This window comes from Colobus angolensis, unplaced genomic scaffold, assembly GCF_000951035.1.
Source record: "Colobus angolensis palliatus isolate OR3802 unplaced genomic scaffold, Cang.pa_1.0 Scaffold33, whole genome shotgun sequence".
In the NCBI taxonomy this organism is placed as follows: domain Eukaryota; kingdom Metazoa; phylum Chordata; class Mammalia; order Primates; family Cercopithecidae; genus Colobus; species Colobus angolensis.
Window position 1 is genome coordinate 7,482,652 of NW_012116599.1, and position 20,694 is coordinate 7,503,345.

General features: G+C 41.0%; 1 protein-coding gene across 3 annotated transcripts in view; it reads right to left on the minus strand.

Moving 5' to 3' along the window:
- The window catches only part of SPHKAP (SPHK1 interactor, AKAP domain containing), a 210,443-nt gene that overhangs the window by 20,613 nt on the left and 169,136 nt on the right, over positions 1 to 20,694 (minus strand). For all 3 annotated transcript variants that reach the window (XM_011951952.1, XM_011951953.1, XM_011951955.1), the window contains exons 5-7: positions 17,835 to 17,969; positions 14,212 to 14,467; positions 8,909 to 12,662 (exon numbers count right to left, since the gene is read on the minus strand). In XM_011951952.1, the coding sequence (XP_011807342.1) occupies positions 8,909 to 12,662; positions 14,212 to 14,467; positions 17,835 to 17,969 (4,145 nt within the window). The remainder of the gene's footprint in view (positions 1 to 8,908; positions 12,663 to 14,211; positions 14,468 to 17,834; positions 17,970 to 20,694) is intronic.

Here is a 20,694-nt window from a genome sequence, read left to right on the forward strand (position 1 = left end):
ATTCTCCTGCCTCAGCCTCCAGAGTAGCTGGGACTACAGGCGCCCGCCACCTCGCCCGGCTAGATTTTTGTATTTTTTAGTAGAGATGGGGTTTCAGTGTGTTAGCCAGGATGGTCTCGATCTCCTGACCTCCTGATCCGCCCGTCTCGGCCTCCCAAAGTGCTGGGATTACAGGCGTGAGCCACCGCGCCTGGCTTATTATTCATTTTTGATGAGAACATTTAAAACCTTCTCTTTTAGCTATTTTGAGATATATGATATGTTATTATTAACTGTAGTCACCTTTCTGTGCAATAGAGCACCAGAACATGTTCTTTCTGTCTAACTGTAGCTTTTTACCTATTAACAAGAATCTTCCTTTCTCTGTCCACCTCCCCCAGTCCCCAGCCTCTGGAAATCATAATTTTACTCTCTCCTTCTATGAGTTTGACTTTTTAAGATTCCATACGTAAGTGAGATCAGACTGTATTTGTCTCTCTGTGTTTGGCGTGTTTCATTTAACATAAAATCCTCTAGGTTCATTCATGTTGTCACAAATGACAGAATTTCCTGATTTCAAAATATACTACAAAGCAATAATAATTAAAACAGGATGGTAATGGCATAAAAACAGACACATTGACCCATGATATAGGATAGAGAGTCCAGAAATAAGCCGACATATCTATGATCAACTGATTTTTGACAAAGGTGCCAAAAACACACAATGAAGAAAGGATAGTTTCTTCAATGAATAGTGTGGAAAAACTGGATATCCACATACAGAAGACTAAAAATGGACCCTTTCCTCATCTCTTACATAAAAACCAACTAAACCTGGATTAAATACTTAAATGTAAGGACTAAAGCTATAAAACTACTAGAAGAAAACATAGCTGAAAAACTCCATGACATTGCTCATTTTTAAATCAGTTTATCTTTATGTTGTTGAGTTTTAAGAGTTCTTTGTATATTTCGGGTAATAGTCTTTTATTAGATATGTATTTAGAAATATTTTCTCCCAATCTGTGGCTTGTCTTCTCATTCTCTTGTCAGTGTCTTTCACAGAGCAAAAGTTTTTAATTTTAATAAAGTCTATCTTATCAAGCCTTTCTTTTATAGATTGTGCCTTTGGTGTACCTAAAATGTCATTGCCATACCCATGATCCATCTAGATTTGTCTCCTACCTTATCTTCTAGGAGTTTTTTTTTTTTTCTGAGACAGAGTCTTGCTTTGTCACCCAGGCTGGAGTGCAGTGGTGTGATCTCGGCTCACTGCAACCTCCATCTCCCAGGTTCAAGAGATTCTCCTGTCTCAGCCTCCTGAGTAGCTGGGATTATAGGCGCACCACCACACCCAACTAATTTTTGTATTTTTAGTAGAGACAGTGTTTCACCATGTTGACTGGGCTGTCTCAAACTCCTGACCTCAGGTGATTCACCTGCCTTGGCCTCCTAAAGTGCTGGAATTACAGGCTTGAGCCACTGTACCCGGCCATTCCAGGAGTTATATAGCTTTGTGTTTACATTTAGGTCTGTGATCCATTCATGCTATTTTTTGCAAAGGGTGTAATGTCTGTGTCTAGATTCATTTTCTTTGGCATGTAAATGTCCAGTTGTTCCTGTACTGTTTGTTGAAAAGACTATCTTTTCTTCAATATTGCCTTTGTTTCTTTGTCAAAGATCCATTGACTGTATTTGTGGGTGTCTATTATTGGGCTCTCTGTTCTGTTCCATTGATTATCAATTCTTTTATCAATACCACACTATCTTGATTACTATAGCTGTACAGTAAATCATCATGTCAGGTAGTCTCAATCCTCTTTGTTCTTCCTCTTCAATCTTGTGTTCAATATTCTTGGTCTTTTGGTCTCCATATAAACTTTGGAATTAGTTTGTTGATATCTGCAAAATAATTTGCTGGAATTTTGATTGGGATTGCAATGAATCTATAGATTCAGTTGGGAAGAACTGACATCTTGACAATATTGAATCTTCCTATTAATGAATAGCCTTTATTTTTGAAGGAATTTTTGCTGGATAAAGTATAGTAGGCTGATAGTTTTTTTCTCCTTCAGCGTAGTATAGTTGTCATGCTTTGTCTTTTATCTTACATTGTTTCTGATAAGACATCTGCAGTTTTTATTTGTGCTCCTTAGTACATAATTTTTTTTTCCTCTGGGCTGCTTTTAAGACATTTCTTTATGATTTGTTTTTAATAATTTGATTATCATGTGCCTTGATGTGATTTTCTTCTGTTGATTGTGCTTAGAGTTCATTATATTTCTTAATTTGTGAGTTTATAACTTCCATCAAATCTTATATTCATGTGTACCTTTAAATCTTTCAGCATATTTATAAGAGATATTTAAGTCCTTGTCTGCTAATTTCATCTTCTCTGTAATTTCTGGATAAGTTTCTTTTGATGATTACACTCCTTATTATGAGTGATATTTTACTTCTTTGTGTAGCATTTTTTTGCTTGGATGTTACATTGCAAGTTTATGTTGTTGAGTACTAGATTTCGTCATCTTTTCTTTTAACAATGTTGAACTTTATTCTAGATTAAATTAGTTTCAGTTCAGCTTGATCTTTTTGATGTTTGCTTTTTTTTTTTTTTTTGAGACGGAGTCTCGCTCTGTCGCCCAGGCTGGAGTGCAGTAGCGCGATCTCGGCTCACTGCAAGCTCTGCCTCCCGGGTTTACGCCATTCTCCTGCCTCAGCCTCCCGAGTAGCTGGGACTACAGGCGCCCGCCACCTCGCCCGGCTAGTTTTTTGTATTTTTTGGTAGAGACAGGGTTTCACCGTGTTAGCCAGGATGGTCTCGATCTCCTGAACTCGTGATCCGCCCGTCTCGGCCTCCCAAAGTGCTGGGATTACAGGCTTGAGCCACCGCGCCCGGCCATGATGTTTGCTTTTAAGTTTTGTTAGAACAAGTGTAGATTTAGCCTTTATTTTTAGAGCTAGTTTACCCTTAATTCTATGATGTGATCTTTTTAGGGTCTCTACTAAGTACTGTGTGTATGTAACATGGATTCTTCACTCTGGCTAGTTGGGACTAAACATCTTCTAGTACTATGTGAGCTTGTGGCATTGTTCAGCTTACAACTCTCTAGCGTCATGGGGCTGTACCTATGCATGCATGCCTCACTGCTCAGCAACAGGTTGAGGGGCTTCCTGTGCAGGTTCCTCCTCTTTCTCTGCCTATCTCCCTCTAGTCTGTGTCTCCTTACCTCATTGTGCCCACTGAACTCTGCTCAGGATTTCCCTCTTTGCACTGAAAAGGCAATCCAGATAGAAAGTGAGGGCAATTATAGGGCTAATCATGTTTGTTTCCCTTTGCTCAATGTGCTGCTTGCCATACAATGTATGAAAACAGTTGTTTAATTCTGCCCATTAAAAAATTATTCATGGATGGGCCAGGCACAGTGGCTCATGCCTGTAATCCCAGCATTTTGGGAGGCAGAGGCAGGTGGATCACTTGAGGTCAGCAGTTCGAGACCAGCCTGGCCAATATGGTGAAACCCCGTCTCTACTAAAAATATAAAAGAAAAATTAGCCGGGTGTGGTGGCGTTGGCATATGCCTGTAATCTTGGCTGCTCGGGAGTCTGAGGCAGGAGAATGGCTTGCAACTGGGAGGCAGAGATTGCAGTGAGCCGAGGTCGCACCACCGCACTTCTGCCTGGGTGACAAGGCGAGACTCCATCTCAAAAAATAAAAAAAAAAAAAGGAGAGAGAAAAAATTGTTGACGGATGGAGGGCAAGTTGATTGAGTTTCAATAACTTCATTGTGAATAGAAACAGAAGTTCTTTCACATTTATCTTTCAAGTTCTCTCTGCAGGTATGCCATTGTGGTTTTGATTTCAATAATTCATATGTTTTTCTATCTAGTGGTTTTTAATTTCGATTATTATACTTTTCATCTTTGTAGTAGTATTTGATTGATTTTTATATCTACCTTATTCTATTCTGATGGTGGTTTCTTTCTTGCTCCTATTTTGTATGTCTCATTTTTTCCAAATATTAAACATAAGTACTTTACATTCTGTATTGAATAATTCCAGTGTCTGAGAACTTCGATGGGGCTAATTCTGCCTCTTCATGTTTGTGCTGAGTCTTTCTTACAGTGCTTTGATTCCTTGTGTGTCTCTCAGTTTAAGACTCTGAGCTCATATTTGATGGGGTTTTATTTGTTGAAATCCTTTAAGACTCGGCTTAACTCTCCAGAGATTTTACTTTTGTCTCTGCCAAGCTCTCACAGGGTTGTTAACCTGAGATTGCTTTAAGGTAACTCACCAGCTTGGGATTTCCTGGACCACAAGTATAATGCAAATTAGAATGGCAAAATCGCATTAGGGTAAGCTGTGGTTATAAATTCTCCAGGGGATTGCTTTCTCCTCGTACTCAGAGCTGGAACCCCGAAAGACACCTTTTTTTTAAAAAATCAGTTCACTGTTCTGGTGGGTGAACTTTTTCCATAGTTCACACTATTACTGAGGTTGTAACCCTTGAGGATGTGGAAGTCTGTCTCAGTTCCAAGTCTTCACCACTCGTGGACCCTCATTTCCTGGTTTCCACTAGCCTTTAGAAAATAAATTTTTAGGCTACAGAGACTGGTAGATGCCCTCAAAGGCAAGCAGAGTCAGCTTTCATTTACTACCTTTTCAAATTCTTTTTTTTAACCTCTGAAATTTTTATAATTACTATTGTTAAGATTAGCCTTGCAAATAAGGGTAAATAAAATAATTCCTGAGGATATAGAAACGAGGGTAAATCATAAATGGCAGACAGCATTCTGCTTCCATCTCTCCAGATAAGGGCTCTTAGGGGCTGCTGTTTTAGACGGCGGTGTCAAACATCCAATTCCATGGGGAATATACCACACCTGCTTGTCAATTTTTTAAATTGACAGTAATTGTATCTATTATATGGGGTATACTGTGATGTTTTCATATAGTTTTACCTTGTGGAATGATTAAGTCACACTAATTAACAAATCTAGCACCTCACATACTTATATTTTGTTGTGGTGAATGCATTTAATATCTAATCTTTTAACAGTTTTGAAATAAACAGGCCAGGCACAGTGGCTCACACCTGTAATACCAGCACTTCGGGAGGCTCAAGTGATTGAGCCCAGGAGTCTGAGACCAGCCTGGGTAACAGAGTGAGATCTCCGTCTCCACAAAAAATTGAAAAATTGGGCAGGCATGGTGGTGCACACCTACAGTCCCAGCTGCTTGAAAGGCTGAGGTGGGAGGATTGCTTGAGCCCAGGAGGTTGGGGCTGCGGTGAGCCGTGGTTGCACCATAGCACTCCAGCCTGGGTGACAGAGTGAGACTCTATCAAAAAAAAAAAAAAAAAAGGAAATATATAATGCATTGTTATTTATTACATTCACCATTCTGGGCAATAGATCACTAAAGCTTATTTGCTTGTTTTTCTTTTAAAAAAAAAAAAAGATCAGCTTTGTACTTAAAAGGATGTTTATTATACTTAATCCAGAATCTCTAGGTGACTCATAGTGGGAACATTTCTCAGGCTGGCTAGATCACCACAATGCTTAAAATGCAAGTCTATCACTCTTGTTCTTCCCACGGCTGGCACCTTCTCTTCCTGTAGGTCTCATCTCAAATGCCAACATCCTATCTAAGTATCCACTTTCCCTACCAGTTATTTGCTACCACATTACTTTTTATTTTTTTCTCTCATCACACTGTACAATAATATTTTTTCAAAAGGTTTTCCTATGTGCTCTCCCTGTCTCTCCCACTCGTGTGTAAGAACTAAGAGTAGATACCAAGTCTTTCTATTTTCTTCTGTGTTTTCAGTCCCAAGGCCAATTGCTGGTCAGAGTAAGCACTCAAATATTTGTTGGATGAATAATTTTTTTTTCTTGAAGCAAATATAAATGGATACACAACCTAAAATATGTTTCTAAAACATAAGATGATGTCAGTAAGTACAGCATATGAATGTCCGGAATTCTCAGTTTGTTGTTTATACTTTGTGGTCTCAACTTATCAAAAAGTCCAATAAATTCTGAAGTTGTTATTCCTTTATCAAAAATGTAAGAAAGTGATTTTTATTTCAGCATATTGAGCGTAAATAACATTTTTTAAAGTAAGAATCATGAAAACATGCCTAAAGAAAGTAGCCTAAAATTATTTTCAGGACATGACGCCTCCCCATCTCCAAACAAAATTAAGAGTCCATATGCCACTTACCTTGTTTGTGTGTAAGGGAGAAGAACTGCTTCACGGAGAAGCGAGTTTTGTACTTAGCTATTTTGACTAATGAAATCCTATAACATCTCTGAGCTTAGAAAATGTAATAATCTAAATATGGTTAATTTTCCCTCTAGCAAAATCTGGAAATTCTCTTGTTTTAATAAAATCCTCATAATGTTTATAAGATATTCCTTTTTCTTTTTTTTTCCTTTTTCTTTTTTCTTTTTTCTTTTTTTTTGAGACAGAGTCTTGCCCTGTCACCCAGGCTGGAGTGCAGTGGCATGATCTCGGCTCACTGCAACCTCCATCTCCCAGGTTCAAGCAATTCTCTGCCTCAACCTCCTGAGTAGCTGGGATTACAGGTTCTTGCCACCACACATGGCTAATTTTTGTATTTTGAGTAGAGACAGGGTTTCATCATCTTGGCCAGGCTGGTCTTGAACTCCTGACCTCGTGATCCACCTGCCTCAGCCTCCCAAAGTGCTGGGATTACAGGCATGAGTCACCGCACCAGGCCTTTAAGATATTTCTTTTGGAAAAAAAATTCCTGGAATAAGGGCAATCATGTACCCTAACCCCAAACAGCAATGACAACAACCAAAAAGCAAGCATTTATGACAATAGGCGAGGCCCTGAGTTGAGAGATTTATGTGCATTTCCTTAATAAAACTTTAAAGATCCTCTTAGAAGATAATTATTATTCCCACCTATAGGTGAGTAAACTTTAGTAAACAGAGAAGTTGCTCAAGGTTGCATAGTTACAAGGTTAGTGAAATCCATGTTCTTAATAATTCTTTATATTGTTCCACAAAGAAAAACATTTTCAATATTTAGTCCTTATGTTTTGGAAGCAGATGTAGGTCTTGAATTTCTAGGGTGGATGACTCCACATTCTTTCTTGTTTTATTAGTGGAAAACCAAACCAGAGATCAGGATTTGAAAGGGTATATTCTGGGGCCATTCTATGTAATACAAACCTAAGCCATTTGGGGACTTTATTCATACATATTTCCAATATATCCTATTTTAAGGATAATATCAGTGACATTTAATTCACAATTGTATAATGAATTTTATTCAACTTCAGGGACAATTGCTATTTGATCTCAGCCTACGACCATAAATCTTGTTGAACTACTATTTCATGAACGTTCCCTAACTAGTCATTCTTTGGTTAAAAATCTCAGCTGGGTTTAAGATATCTGTGTTAAAGAAGACTCCAAGTCAGGCATCTAGATTCTATAAGAAGGGTTTTCCTTTTTCTTGTATTTCAGGTTAAGGTAATTCTAAAGAATTACACATGAACTAATTTGTTTCTTTAACTCTGATCACTTTAAAAAATTTGTAATTCTCCATATCACCTAGATAAAATGCTTTGATACATATTGTCTATAGCTGGAGAACTACTGATGTATAAAAATGCGCCGTCTTGGTTAGCTCTGCCTACGTCATTTGATTTAGCTTTGTGTTCTTTTGCTTTTACGTTTTCATCCTTTCTCCTTATTCTTCCAGGGTTTCATCTGATTGGAAAGTTAAGTTCTTAGTACTGAGTGGCTAAAAAAGAAATATTTAAATCCACTTAGACACTCTGTACCAAATACACTCAACCATAACCACACCAGTAATGATGCCCTCTAATGGGCAGCACTGGTGGTACCTGAGGATGAATCCCTTCTCCTTCCTTGGTGGAAGTGGAAAAGGATCAAAGACTTTCAGAGAGCTGCTGAAATTTGACGAAGGCTGTGTTCAACTTGTTGATTGCCACTAAACATTTAAAAATCACGGGCTTTTGGTAAATCATCAATAATACAGGCCTATGTCTCTGAAAAGACTTCTCCAACTTAGGTTTTCCAAGGCCACTAGCTTCCTTTTTTGTTGTCCTGTTTTGTTTAACTACAAACCAAAGCTAAAGAAATGATACAATGGTCTCATATTCAAGGATCTTATAGATTTTCTACAGAAAACATGAGTTGTAAAATGAATGGAGAGTTCTTTAAGCAGCCTCAGAGAAATTATTACCTTGTGTCAAATTCAAAATGGATTGTCAACTATGTCATAATTTTCTGGAAAAGAGCTGTTTAAATAACAATACTTCAGTGTTGCTTTGCATTTACACTGCCAGAATTATACCAGGCATCTAAAGGGCCAGCCCTTGTGGGGCACAGTGTCCTTGGCAAGATCTTTAGAAAAAGACAAAAAACAAAAACAGAAAGCAAAACTTGAAAGGAGAGACTCTATGGAGAAGAAAAAGGAGAGGAGAGAAAAATGATGCCAAAATATTTAATGTCAAATGCCAATACTAATATTAATTTAACTGTTTTCAAATGAATAAGTTGCATCATTTATTATTAATATTATTGCATCATATATTATTAAGATTATTATTTGCTTAAAAATTGCCATGAATGAATTTTAAAAGGTAGGAAACCACAGGAGATTAATTTGAATGGGGGGAATTATATCTTACTTCTTTGGTTATATAGATGAGTTTAATTTCCTTTGGAGATTTTAAGAAGAAGTTTACTTTCAACTCTCTACCATAAATGCATATTAACCTAGGAGGTCATTATTTTTGGTTTTGAAAATTTAGTTCTTGCACCGATCAAATCCTTTATGTCTAAAATTTAGACTAAACACCGATTAAGATGCAAACTCCACCACATGCACTCTATGTAGTCTAAGAGACGATTCACTTACCTATGGATTTGACAAGCGCTCACGGCTGTGTCTCCACCTCTCACCACATCTGGGATGTTTTTGTCATTTGAATGCCCTTCTGCTTCCTCTGGGGGGCTGCTTTTGGAAAGGAAGGGTTCAGGTTCCCCAGCACAGGCTTCTCTCTGATCTGTTTCAATCTGAATCAAAGGCACTTCCCTCGAGCAAAGTGACAGCCTTTTGTGGTTTATTGCTACAGTGTCCTGGCATGAGGAAGTTTCCTTTTTAGAATCGAAAGGGTTGTAGTTTGTAAGAGAAGCAGTTTTGCTCAAAGATGACACTGGGGGCTGTTTACATTCGGTAACAGAGTCTTTCCTCGGGCAATCGAGAGACTCCTGAACGAGCAGAGTTGGCCCACTGCACATCCTGCTGGCAGCTAATCTATTTGCACATGTCTCTGCTTGCGAGGGAGAGCCACCAGAAACAGGCTCAGTGTCGGCTTCCCCTGCATCATCCACAATGATTTTGTTCTTGCGCATGAGGGCCTCAATGGAGCTCGCCCATGTTTCATGAATTAACATGTTCGTGATGTGGTCAGTCCTACCTCTCCGATACAAGCAAGAGTCAGATTTGCAGAGACCGGATGAGGACACGCTACTGACCGGCTGCACGCTTAGGAAATCCTGTGGGCAGTTCTGAGCAAAGCCATCTAAAGAGTTGGCTTTGATGGGCACATTCACTGTCAGCCTGGAGCATGGGGATCTGCTGTCTGGCATGGACGACTGTCTGTGGCACACCGGGGAGCGCAGAGAAGGAGACAGCAGGCCGGCTGTCCAATCCTGGCTGCTCCGTCTGGAGGAGGTGCTTTCTCTGCTGTCTCTTTCGATGTCCCTCAGCATGTACCTGTAGAACTCCTCAGTGATGCTCTCTGTGCTGGACTGCTTGGAGGGACAGTTTGGCCTCACACTGAGGTGGTCACTTTTCCGGCACGCCTGTTGCATGGCTGAGCTCAGAATGCTGCTGGCGTTCTTGCCAGCATAGTAATCCAGCAGGAACTCAAATCCTCTCCCTTCATTTTCCATCTGGTTCACCATGAACCTGGAAAACTCCTCGGTGATGCTTTCACAGCTCGACTGTTTGGAGACAGAGCTGGCCCTGCTGACCGGCTGGCTCAGCGTGCTCATTAAGCCCAGGCTGTTGACATAGGCCCTGGCCTCGGAATCTTCCTCAGGAATGCTTTCACAGCTGGAGGCCTTCAGCCGGCTCCACCTGTCACCACTCAGTAACCGATTCCGGGGATAGCCCTGCGCCTGCCACATGCCGTCCACCATAGAGAACTCCGAGAGGTTCATGATCTTGGCTGCCACTTCATTGGCAAAAAGGTTGACAGAATCTGGGACATCCTCAAGGTTCATGGACTCATCCACAACCCTGTTCATCAGTTTCTCTTTAAGCTCAGGGTGCTCATCCGTCTTCCTCTTGATCTCACTGAGCCGGGGCGGCTTGTGTTTCCTCACAGCGGCCCCGCTCCCCTGGCTCTCTTTCTTCCTCTTCAAGGATCGGCAGGGTACATTGGGTGTCATCAGAAACTCACTCCCTCTTTTCCATGCACAAAACCAGGGTTGTTTTCCACTGGAGTTGTCAAGGCAAATCGCTGCAATTTCAGTTGCCATGGAGACGACCGTGTCTGCTAATTCTTCCGCAAAGTCTGTAATGCAGTAGATGTCTGGATGCTTTGTTTGAAGTATGGATTGAGCAGGAGGCAGCAAGTCATCCCCTAACACGGACAGGTTGACTTGAACTTCGTTGATGCAAGATGTGGCAGAGTTGTACTTTTCTTGGGTGTTTGGGTGGATACTGTCCTCAGCCTCCTGGGAACCGCTTCGGGACTGGGCAACCGTCGGGGACCTTTGTGCTTCGGAAGAGACTCTGCATTCATTCTCACTGTGATGAGGGCTTTTTGCATCCTCTCCTGCTGTTCCTTTCAGATCTATTTCCTTGGGGGATGTTGTAGCAGTCGAAGAATCGGGCACTCTGTGACTATGTGATAATTCTGACTGCAGCGTGGGGTTCTTGAAGAGGCCTGGCCTCACTCCACCATTGTTTTGTTTTGAATACATGCCATCCACAAGATTGTTGATGACAAGACTCGTGTTGTGTGAATTGCTAAGTGGAGAGCTGCTGGAGGATTCAGTGGCTTTTGTCCAAGCTAGACTAGCACCCGGATCAGATGGCTGGCAGCCAGGTTCTGTCTCCCTCCTTCTGATGGTCTCCTTAGAAAGGACAGCAGGACATTCACCAAGCCGTACAATATGACTCATCTTCTTGAACGTGAAGCATATCACATCGAAAAGCAGTTGATTTGTACTTTCCATTAAGGTGTCCAGAATTTCAGATGAATGCCTGTTGTCACTGGGGTCGATTATCATATTTTTGTGGTGAACTTCATCAATGGAATGCCTCAGGATAACATTGGACAGGGTATGTGCCAGTTCATTCCTGAGGACATTTTCTGAGCACAGGGTCTGAGACTTTGAAGCAGTTTCCATGATTCTCCTGTTCATGGAGTCCAGGAAGTCTCCAATACTACTGTAGGTATTAGGCCTTGTTAAAACCAGAGCAGCCTCCTTGAGCAATCCCTCAGCAATGGCTTCCTTGCCAAGCTCCATGCTTGCTAAACTACAAAGTAGGGGCATGGCTTCAGAAGCCTCAGCTGCAGGCGAGAGGCCACCACTTGGAGCCACTGAGCATGTCACCTCCTGTCTTTCACCTAGACCACAGACAGCCACGGCACTGGCCACCTGAGTCATGCCACACAAAGCAGATGGAAAGGAGTACTCATTGATGGAAGGTTCCTTGAGTCCTTGGGGTGCTTGCGTTTGCAGTGCACCACTGCCCCCTAGTGGAAAGTTTGAGTCCACTTGCTCCATTTTGAGTCTTTCTGTGGCCTGTGGACTGGAAATGGTTCCAATCACAGTGGCTGCACAAGCTAACGCCACTTCTAGAGCACTCTGGGGTTGTCTGCTGGGGTTCTCTCCAGAGAGGAGACTTGAGGTTTCAACAGAGGCTTCCATCTCAGGCCATGAGGAGATGCCTGGCTCGGGGGCAGCATCGCTGCCATCTGGACTCTGAACAACGACAATTTTGGGGAGCTCATTCCATGACCGAGAAACCACTGTATCTTTTGTGGAATGGCAACTGGGAAGCAGAGAACTTCCTACAGAAACACTGACTGCAGATTCCTGGGGTAATGTGGGCTGAGACTGAGATAATCTAATAAACGCATCCTGCAGCACGGATTCTGCTAAATTTGTAGCATACTTGCCAGTGGTGACTTCTCCATCTTGTACAGGAGGGAGAGCGTTTCTTGTGTCTTCGTGATCTCCTGGGTTTAGGTTGCTTCTCTGCCCAGCCACAGCACATGCAGAAGGTACATCTTTATCCATCATGGAGAAATAGGCATCTTTTGGAATATACAGTGCCTGTGATTTTTCCATTTGACCTTTAAAATCTTCTGAATAATAATAATGGGTGGCTTCTCTCTTATTCCCTACAGCTTCACTTTTCCACTGATGTGATGGCTTGGCTGAGGGATCTAGACTCTGCAGGGCTGTGTTCTTTGTTAGGTTTTCTGGAGATCGTTCTGTTTCAATCAATGGTGTGGGATATTTGTTGATGTATTTGTCTTCCAAAGCATAACGCCACTTTTCCTTGTTGTAATTCCATTCCTCCTGGGTAGCTCCCTTTAGCTGTTTACTTTCCAAAACATTGGCTGAGACATTTATATTTTCATAACCTAGTGAGGAGAAAATGAGAGGCACTATTACTTTTTGGATAGCAGGTTACCGTAAATCTTAAGTAATAATTACTTTCCAAAAGTAAAGCATCAATAAGCACACATGCCCACATATGTTTATTGTGGCACTATTCACAATAGCAAAGACTTGGAACCAACCCAAATGTCCGGCGATGATAGACTGGATTAAGAAAATGTGGCACATATACACCATGGAATACTATGCAGCCATAAAAAGGATGAGTTCATGTCCTTTGTAGGGTCATGGATGAAGCTGGAAACCATCATTCTGAGCAAACTATCACCAGGACAGAAAACCAAATACTGCATGTTCTCACTCATAGGTGGGAATTGAACAATGAGATCACTTGGACACAGGGTGGGGAACATCACACACCCGGGCCTGTTGTGGGGTGGGGGGAGGGGGGAGGGATAGCATTAGGAGATATACCTAATGTAAATGACGAGTTGATGGGTGTAGCACACCAACATGGCACATGTATACATATGTAACAAACCTGCATGTTGTGCACATGTACCCTAGAACTTAAAGTATAATAAAAATAAATAAATAAATAAAAATAAAGCATCAACTTTTTTCCCCCTCCAAGAATAACATTTTGAATGGTTTCTTCAAGAAAAATGAATCTGAAAAGGCTTTCACGTTTCATGATAGAATGCCACCCAAAAAAATGGCTTTCCATGTGGGATACAAATGCAAGTAGGAAGTGTTTGAGGGTTGAGGGTTGCCACCATTCTTCAGGGGAAAGCAACCCAGACAGGTGCGTCTTAGAGCTTCCCATTGGGTACAAAAAGAGAAGGGAGGATGTTTACAGCAAGCTCAATAGTGGGACTTGTTGCAAAGAATTGTTCTAAAGTTTGCATGAGACTTGTCCCAGAAACAGTGGCAATAACATCTGGGGTACCCCTTCCTCTGTGGCTAAAAGTGGGGAGGAGGAACACATTGTTCATTGAGCTCTGCGAATGGGTCAACAGAAAGAGCTGAAGAAATGAGTGCTCAACACTTTCCTGGATTATCTCTTTCTGTCTTCACAGAAATCATTAGCTACAGGCATGATTGTACTCCCAAATTAGACAAAGAAACTAGGCTCAGAAAGATTAGATAACTGGCGCCAGATCTCACAGCCTCAATGTGGCAGTGCTGGGATTCAAGCCCAGGCTGGTCCAACTTGGATCCACTAATACATGGCTTTTATGGAAGTCTTAGGGAAGTTAACTTTCTTCCCAGTGATAGCCTCCATCTCTTGGCAGGCAGGAGGATTTACCTTTAAAGTACATAAATTCCCTTCAGCATCCCTAAGGCATCATTTGGGAGTCTGGATCCATCCAACCATTAAGTCTGCTAAGTGTATTTGTCAGCATCTTCACCAGTGTTCTCATATTCTCCTTCCTTCCTTCCTTAAAATTCAGCAAGTAAAGATTGTGATGTGTCAGCCAAACGGATGTGGCCTGGAACTTTTCTCAAATCCCACCCAGACATTTTTATATGGGAACTAATTTCAGGAGGCACTAATTGGAAAGTTCTCACCGTTCCTAGATTCATCCATCTCGCTTTCCTCCTCCAAGTGCTCAGAAGCAGTGAGAAAGTCTTCCTCGATTGAAGATAAGGAACAGTTGGTGTCATCCTCCAGTTTTAAGATGTTTGTTTCCAGGTGGAGCTGTCGCTCCTGCACCAGTTCCAGACCAATCAGAAATTTGTTGATTTCAAAGATGATGCAATTGGTACTGTTTGGTCTGTTCCCTCTTGCGCATTGGACCAAGCAGATATCTGGCAGCCAAGGGCACTAAAAGTGGAGAGAAAAGAAGGCATTTATTCAAAAGGGAAAATAAAAGACTATTGCCTCTGACCTTTCCTTTTCCACCAAGCTCCCCCGTTAACAGGAGTGGGGACTTTTAAAAATATGTGAAATGTCTTCTGGGATTATATTAATAAACTGCTTGAAAAAAATTCAAGTGATGTTTGGGAACACAAGGTACCTAGGAGAAAGCCTGACTTGGGAGAAAATAGATCGGCTGTATCACATATTTTAGTTTCCCTTGGTCAAAGCAAAAATTGAACTGGGCAAAGTTAAACAGGCAAAGAAGATTTTTATTCAAGGCTATTAAAATAGGGAAGGGGGAGGCCAGAATTAAGCTGGACCACACTCCACTGAACAAAAGGCAATAGGGTTTTTAAGGGCTAGAGTGATGGGGCAGATCTTAGGTCATCTGTGTTTGATAATTGGCTTTACCCAAAGAAACAGTAAACTTTCTTGTATCTTTTTGACAGGAGGTAGTTTTACAACCTGGAACAAGATGCCCACTGAAGTTAGGTTCTTACGCTCCCATAAAGACTGGGCACATTAAGGGAACTACCTTCCTTGATGATTACATTTCAACGTGACAGCTCCCAGGTCCTTGAGAAAGACATTTCTGGGTATAAAGCTGGCAAGAGGCTTTTACAAAAAGATTTACATCTCAAAAAGGCAGAGGAATTTACAGTTATAAATTTTCTAGATTAAATGCTCTGAGAAAAGGGAAGTCAGGGTCTAGAGTCAGGAAGGAGCCTGTCCAAATTTTGGTCAAGCTGAAGGGACTGTCAGCGCTGTCCTGGTTACCTCTCTTGATTAAATTGAGTCCCAGTTTCTCAGACCAGTATCTTTCTCTGCCTTGAAGATACTCAGTAAAACCTCTACTAGTACTTCAGATGTACAGTAAGTGTTCTATCAACTACAGTTGGATTCTATAATTTGTATTGCTTATCTGGAGAAGCAGTCAACATGAAATTAAATGAAATCTATAGGAAGTGAACTAATTATCTCTAAAAGACCAGCGTATGGTAAGAACAGTGATAAAGAGGCCCAAATCACAGAATCATGTACTAGTTAGACCTGTTAATTCTGTTCAGTTCTAGGGTTACAAACCAGATCTTCATTCTCCACTACACATTTTCACTATTCATATTATTTATTGCCATTGGAATAGTAATAAAAGATTCCAAAAATTCTAGGAGAGATGATTATAAAATGAAAAAATCAATCCTTCTTCAAGGTGTTCAGGAATCCCCTGGGAGCTCAAAAATAGAATTCCCCTGTATGCATATGTGATTAGGTCTATTTTTCAAAGAAGGTGGTCCATTGCCTGGCTTTTCTAAGTGTGAGTATGGACCTGCAGCCATGGCATCACCTGGGAGCTTGTTGGATATATTTACTCTCAGGCCTCAACCCAGATCTGCTCAATCAGAATCTGCGTTTCCAAGGAATCTGTTGGCGATGGGTACATGCATTAGCATTTGAGACCCACTGGTCTATAGCTTTTATTGAATTCACAAAGTATCTGTGATCCCCCAAATGGAGAGGAACTGCTGTTGTAGAGTAAGTGAAGTTGGCTTAATTTTCTTTCCACTGAGTTTAGACACACTACACTAAACTGAAACTTACCCGGTATTTTCTGAGTGCCTATTGTATGCAAATTATGCAAGGAGGTGCAAACATGAATCAGACAATTGCACTGGGGAGAAGGGCACACTAAACTAACTGTCAGTCAGTCAACCTCACCAGAGTCCAAGTGATGCACATGGAGTTGATTCACCTCGAGCTCTAGAGGTGATCATGTGACTCAAGCCTGGCCAATCTGAACCATACATTCCTTGGGTCATAGTGATTGGTTCAGAGATGGGCATGTGACATTTGAGAGCCAATAGGATGCAATGAGGCTTTTGCTGAAAACCACCTGGAAATGATGTTCCATTCACACTTTCCTGACTTGAACCCAAAGGGATATTGCTTCCTTCTGGGAGGAGCTTGTCTGATAATGAGGCCAATGGAGAGAAAACAGGAAAGAGGCCACAAGAGAAAAATCCATGTCTTGATGACATTGTTTTTAAGTCTCTAATCTACTCCTGGATTTTTCTGGTTACATGAAACAATATGTTCTCTTTTTGTTTAAGCTAATTTTCTGCCATGTTTAATTAAGAATCTAACTGGGATTAATCAGGGTCTAGTAAGTTAAACTCAAGGTCAAGTCCAATTAATGTCAATACCAATTTTCATAGAGATATTGAAAGAAAGCCGGAATTTCTCAGTAATACCTATACTTGCCAAAAGCTAGGAAAATTGTTCTATAATGCAGAGGCAGCTTTTAAAAAGTATGTGAATTCTAAAAAGAAAATGGGCATAAAGTCTTCACTCTCAATGACATAATGTACAATTTATTGACAAGCCACAGATTACCTAGGATTCATGTAAAATTTATAGGACACAAATCTTGTTAGTAGCTACAAAGTCAGGGAGATCTGATTACCTGGAAATAAAGCCTTCTCGTTTATTAATTGATTTATCACACTGTATTATGTTTCTTGAAATTTGGAGACTTTGGGGCTTTTTGATATTTTGAAGAGTTGAAGGATAAAAGAAGACTTTAAAAATGGACAACGAAATTAAAACCCAAGGAAGAACAATTTGTGGAAAACAAATGCTCATCATTTTAATCTGGAGCTGTTACATATCACTGTAACATACTTTATGTGCATTTTTCTCATAAATTAATTAAACAATTTTACTTACATGTCTTTAAATAAATAATGTTATAGTGATTTATATAGTAGGAGTGCACATGAGGGCACTGAATGATAATAGTAGTATTTTAGTTACTGCTTTATTTTTAATAACATTTGTTTTGGAGGAGGGATATTTTATTCGTTGGGCCCAAGACACTGTCTTTCCATCCTTGAAGCTGCCATTCTGGATTTACTAGCTTGGCTAGTTTGGTACCTCCTAAGGAATACATAACATCTGGAAGATGATACTGTGGGATTCTGATATAGAATTTTGGTACTGCTCCTAAAAGAGGAGACAGTTCTGTTTTCGTTTTTCCAGTAGATTTGTAGAAAACAAAGCTAAGTAACCAATGCCCACTCTATCTGTTCTAGTTCAAATACAACTTAGGAATTTGAGAAGACAATAGAAATTAGGAGTTGATGTAATAAAAGCTCTGTCAAACTCTAAGTGGTGGTATTTAAGAGAAACATAAATGCAGACTTTTCTCAAATATAAAGACACTTTGATTCTTGTTACAGAAGCTTATGTGTAGCGTTTATTTGGGGGTTACACTGATCTGTGCTGAGCTAACTATAGATTTAAGTGAATGGCTTATCAAGAACTTACGTCTTACCTGTGAAACTTCAAAATCTGCCTGGAGATTTCCAGAGGCTAATCCACTTAGGACGACAATTTCATTTTCTTTTGGTTGTTGGACATTCATGGAACTGATAAGTTTTGGAAGATCTGGTGAAACGTTGACCAGTTTCTGTAAAGCAAGAATCTTTATTAGTTTAGCTGATTTCTTTTCACCAAATACTACTCACAAACTACTTTACCTTCGGAAATAATACTCCCAACTGCTCATACTATAGATTGCTTAATCTACTAAGATTCTTACTAGAAGAAATTTTATAAAATGGAAGCATGCAAGTTTAGATTGAAAGAGAAAATATAAGCTTTAAAAACTCTTTATTTCTAAATTTTACGAAACTAAATATTTTACAAAGTAAACATAAAGTAAACATTATATGATAGTAATTACTATCCTACCACAGGTATAAACGGTAACTTGGAAAAATTTTCCCTTTAAAGACCTTGCATAAAAGTTTTTTTTTTTTTTTTTACTAATAATCTTCTGATATGGCTTGGCTCTGTTACCCCATCCAAATCTCATCTTGTAAATACTATAATTCCCACGTGTTGTGGGAGGGACCTGGTGGGAGATGATTGAATCATGGGGGCGAGTCTCTCCCACACTGTTCTCGTGATAGTGAACAGGTCTCATGAGATCTGATGGTTTTAAAAAGCAGGACTGTTTTCTGCACAAGCTCTCTCTTTGCCTGCTGCCTTCCACGTAAGATGTGACTTGCTCCTCCTTGCCTTCCACCATGATTGTGAGGCCTCCCCAGCCATGTTGAATTGTAAGTTCAATAAACCTCTTTCTTATGAGTCCAGTAAACCTCTTTCTTATGTAAATTGCCCAGTATCGGTATGTGTTTATCAGCAGCGTGAAATGGACTAATACATCTCCTGTTCTAATTTTCAATAATAATAATTATAATAAAATTGTGACTAGCATTGATTTTACTCTATGTACTAAGCACTATGCTAGAGCCTGTATATAGGTTAAATCTGACTACATTTTATCTTCACAACAATCCTATATGGATTAGGTACCATTATTCCTTTCATGTTATACACAAGCAGCCTCAGGCCCAGAGATGAGTAACTTGCTCAGTTCATGTAGCTATATCAGGGCCAAGGTATGCTCTTACCCATAACAGACGATTATTTCAAATCACTCGCATAAACTCTTCAAATACGCTACTCTTAGATGCCAACTTGCTTTGGCCCTCCCTGCTGTCTCTCTGATGGATTCTGCACCATGATTCTATCAAATAAAATTGTGTGTGCAATTTCTTTTGAAAATCCCATAGTACTACACAGATGACAATATTTGGGGCTCAGTGAAAATGTGTAATAAATTAGTGGTGTGGGAAACTGGGTTTGAGAAGCTTGAAGTATAGCATTGTCAATATGGGAATAACTGTCAATAACCGAGTAATTGCAGGTCTACTGTTCGGTGAAAATCAAGTGGCAAATCGTGTGCTGTTATACATTAAACAGTATTACACCAAATGGTAAATTCAAACCATTGTCAGCTTTTGGCATGGAATGGCAACCTTATTACAGCACTTAATTATTCCCATTGTATCAGCAGGCTCTAGTTCCAGAGGACTGAATAGATCTTCAAGTCTTTGCATACTGTCAAGCATTTACATCAGGGCCCTCACAGCCTTGGATGTGCTTGGGGAATTTAGCTGCAACAGGATGCAAAAAGTTCAAGCCATGGATACAGATGAAGCATTTGATGAAAGCAGCAGGAAGAAGCAAATCTGAGAGACAGAGGGGAGGGTTGGCTGGTATTAGCAGGTTTTGGAAAAGTCTTGGAAAAGTCATCTACAAATAGCCATTTTAAGGCACTGATGGGCAACAAGATGTGTGTCTGCTTGGACAGTTCTGCCTACATGGTGTGTGGACGGAGGGAGAGGGAAACAAAGAACAAAGGTGACTAAGATGGCGTACTTTTGGCTTCTACATCACCAACTTTCCCCAACCCGGGAAAGGCACAGGTCGGCTGTGCAGGCGCAGCATGACATCCGACCGAGGAAACTGAAACCTACCTGACTGCGCCCACCGCACAGCCCTCGACCCGCCCGCATCCCGCCTACCACCCTCCCACTCCCAGGCCCAAGACATAAAAGCCGCTCCCGGCAGGCACGCCGCACGAACTTCCTCGGCTCCCTCCTCATATGCGGACCCAGGAACCTTGCCCGAGAACACCAGAGCGACTTCCTCGGCCTCCACTGCTGGAGACCGGTGAACTTCGCCCTTTCTTCCTTCACATTGGCTAGCTAATAAAGTTTCTTTTTACCTTGCCTACTTGCCTTTTCTCTGGCGCCTGCTCTGGTGGTCACATAAAACAAATCAGTTGGTGCCGAAACCCGGGAGGAGACCCCTCCTCAGGGCCCCCCAAGGTCCGAGGAGCCTCCTCCTTCCACGCTGTGGACGGACCAGGACCTAGACATTGCTTTCCACACCTCCAAGTCTCCTAGGGGTGAGTACCTTTTGCCTCCCTCTCATATTCCTTGGCCAGAAGTCCTGTGCAGGCCCAACGTTTTTCTTTTGGTCACCAGGTGACCCACAGGACAGTTCCCAAAGGTAGAGACATCTGCCCAAAGAAACTCCATTCCAGTCCGTGTGAGACACGTCCAGGACGGAGATGTCCGCCTGGAGGTAATCTCCATTCTGGCTCCAGGAGCCTCCCACCGGTCTCTAGTGGCTCCAAAGGACGCTTTGTAGCCAGGTAGAGTTCGGTTTCCATTTCCACCTATAGGCGAGAGGAAGGCAATGGGAAACCCCCAATCCAAAATACCTAGAGACTCCCCTTTAGGGTGTCTTCTAAAAAATCTCAAAACTTTACAATTAGA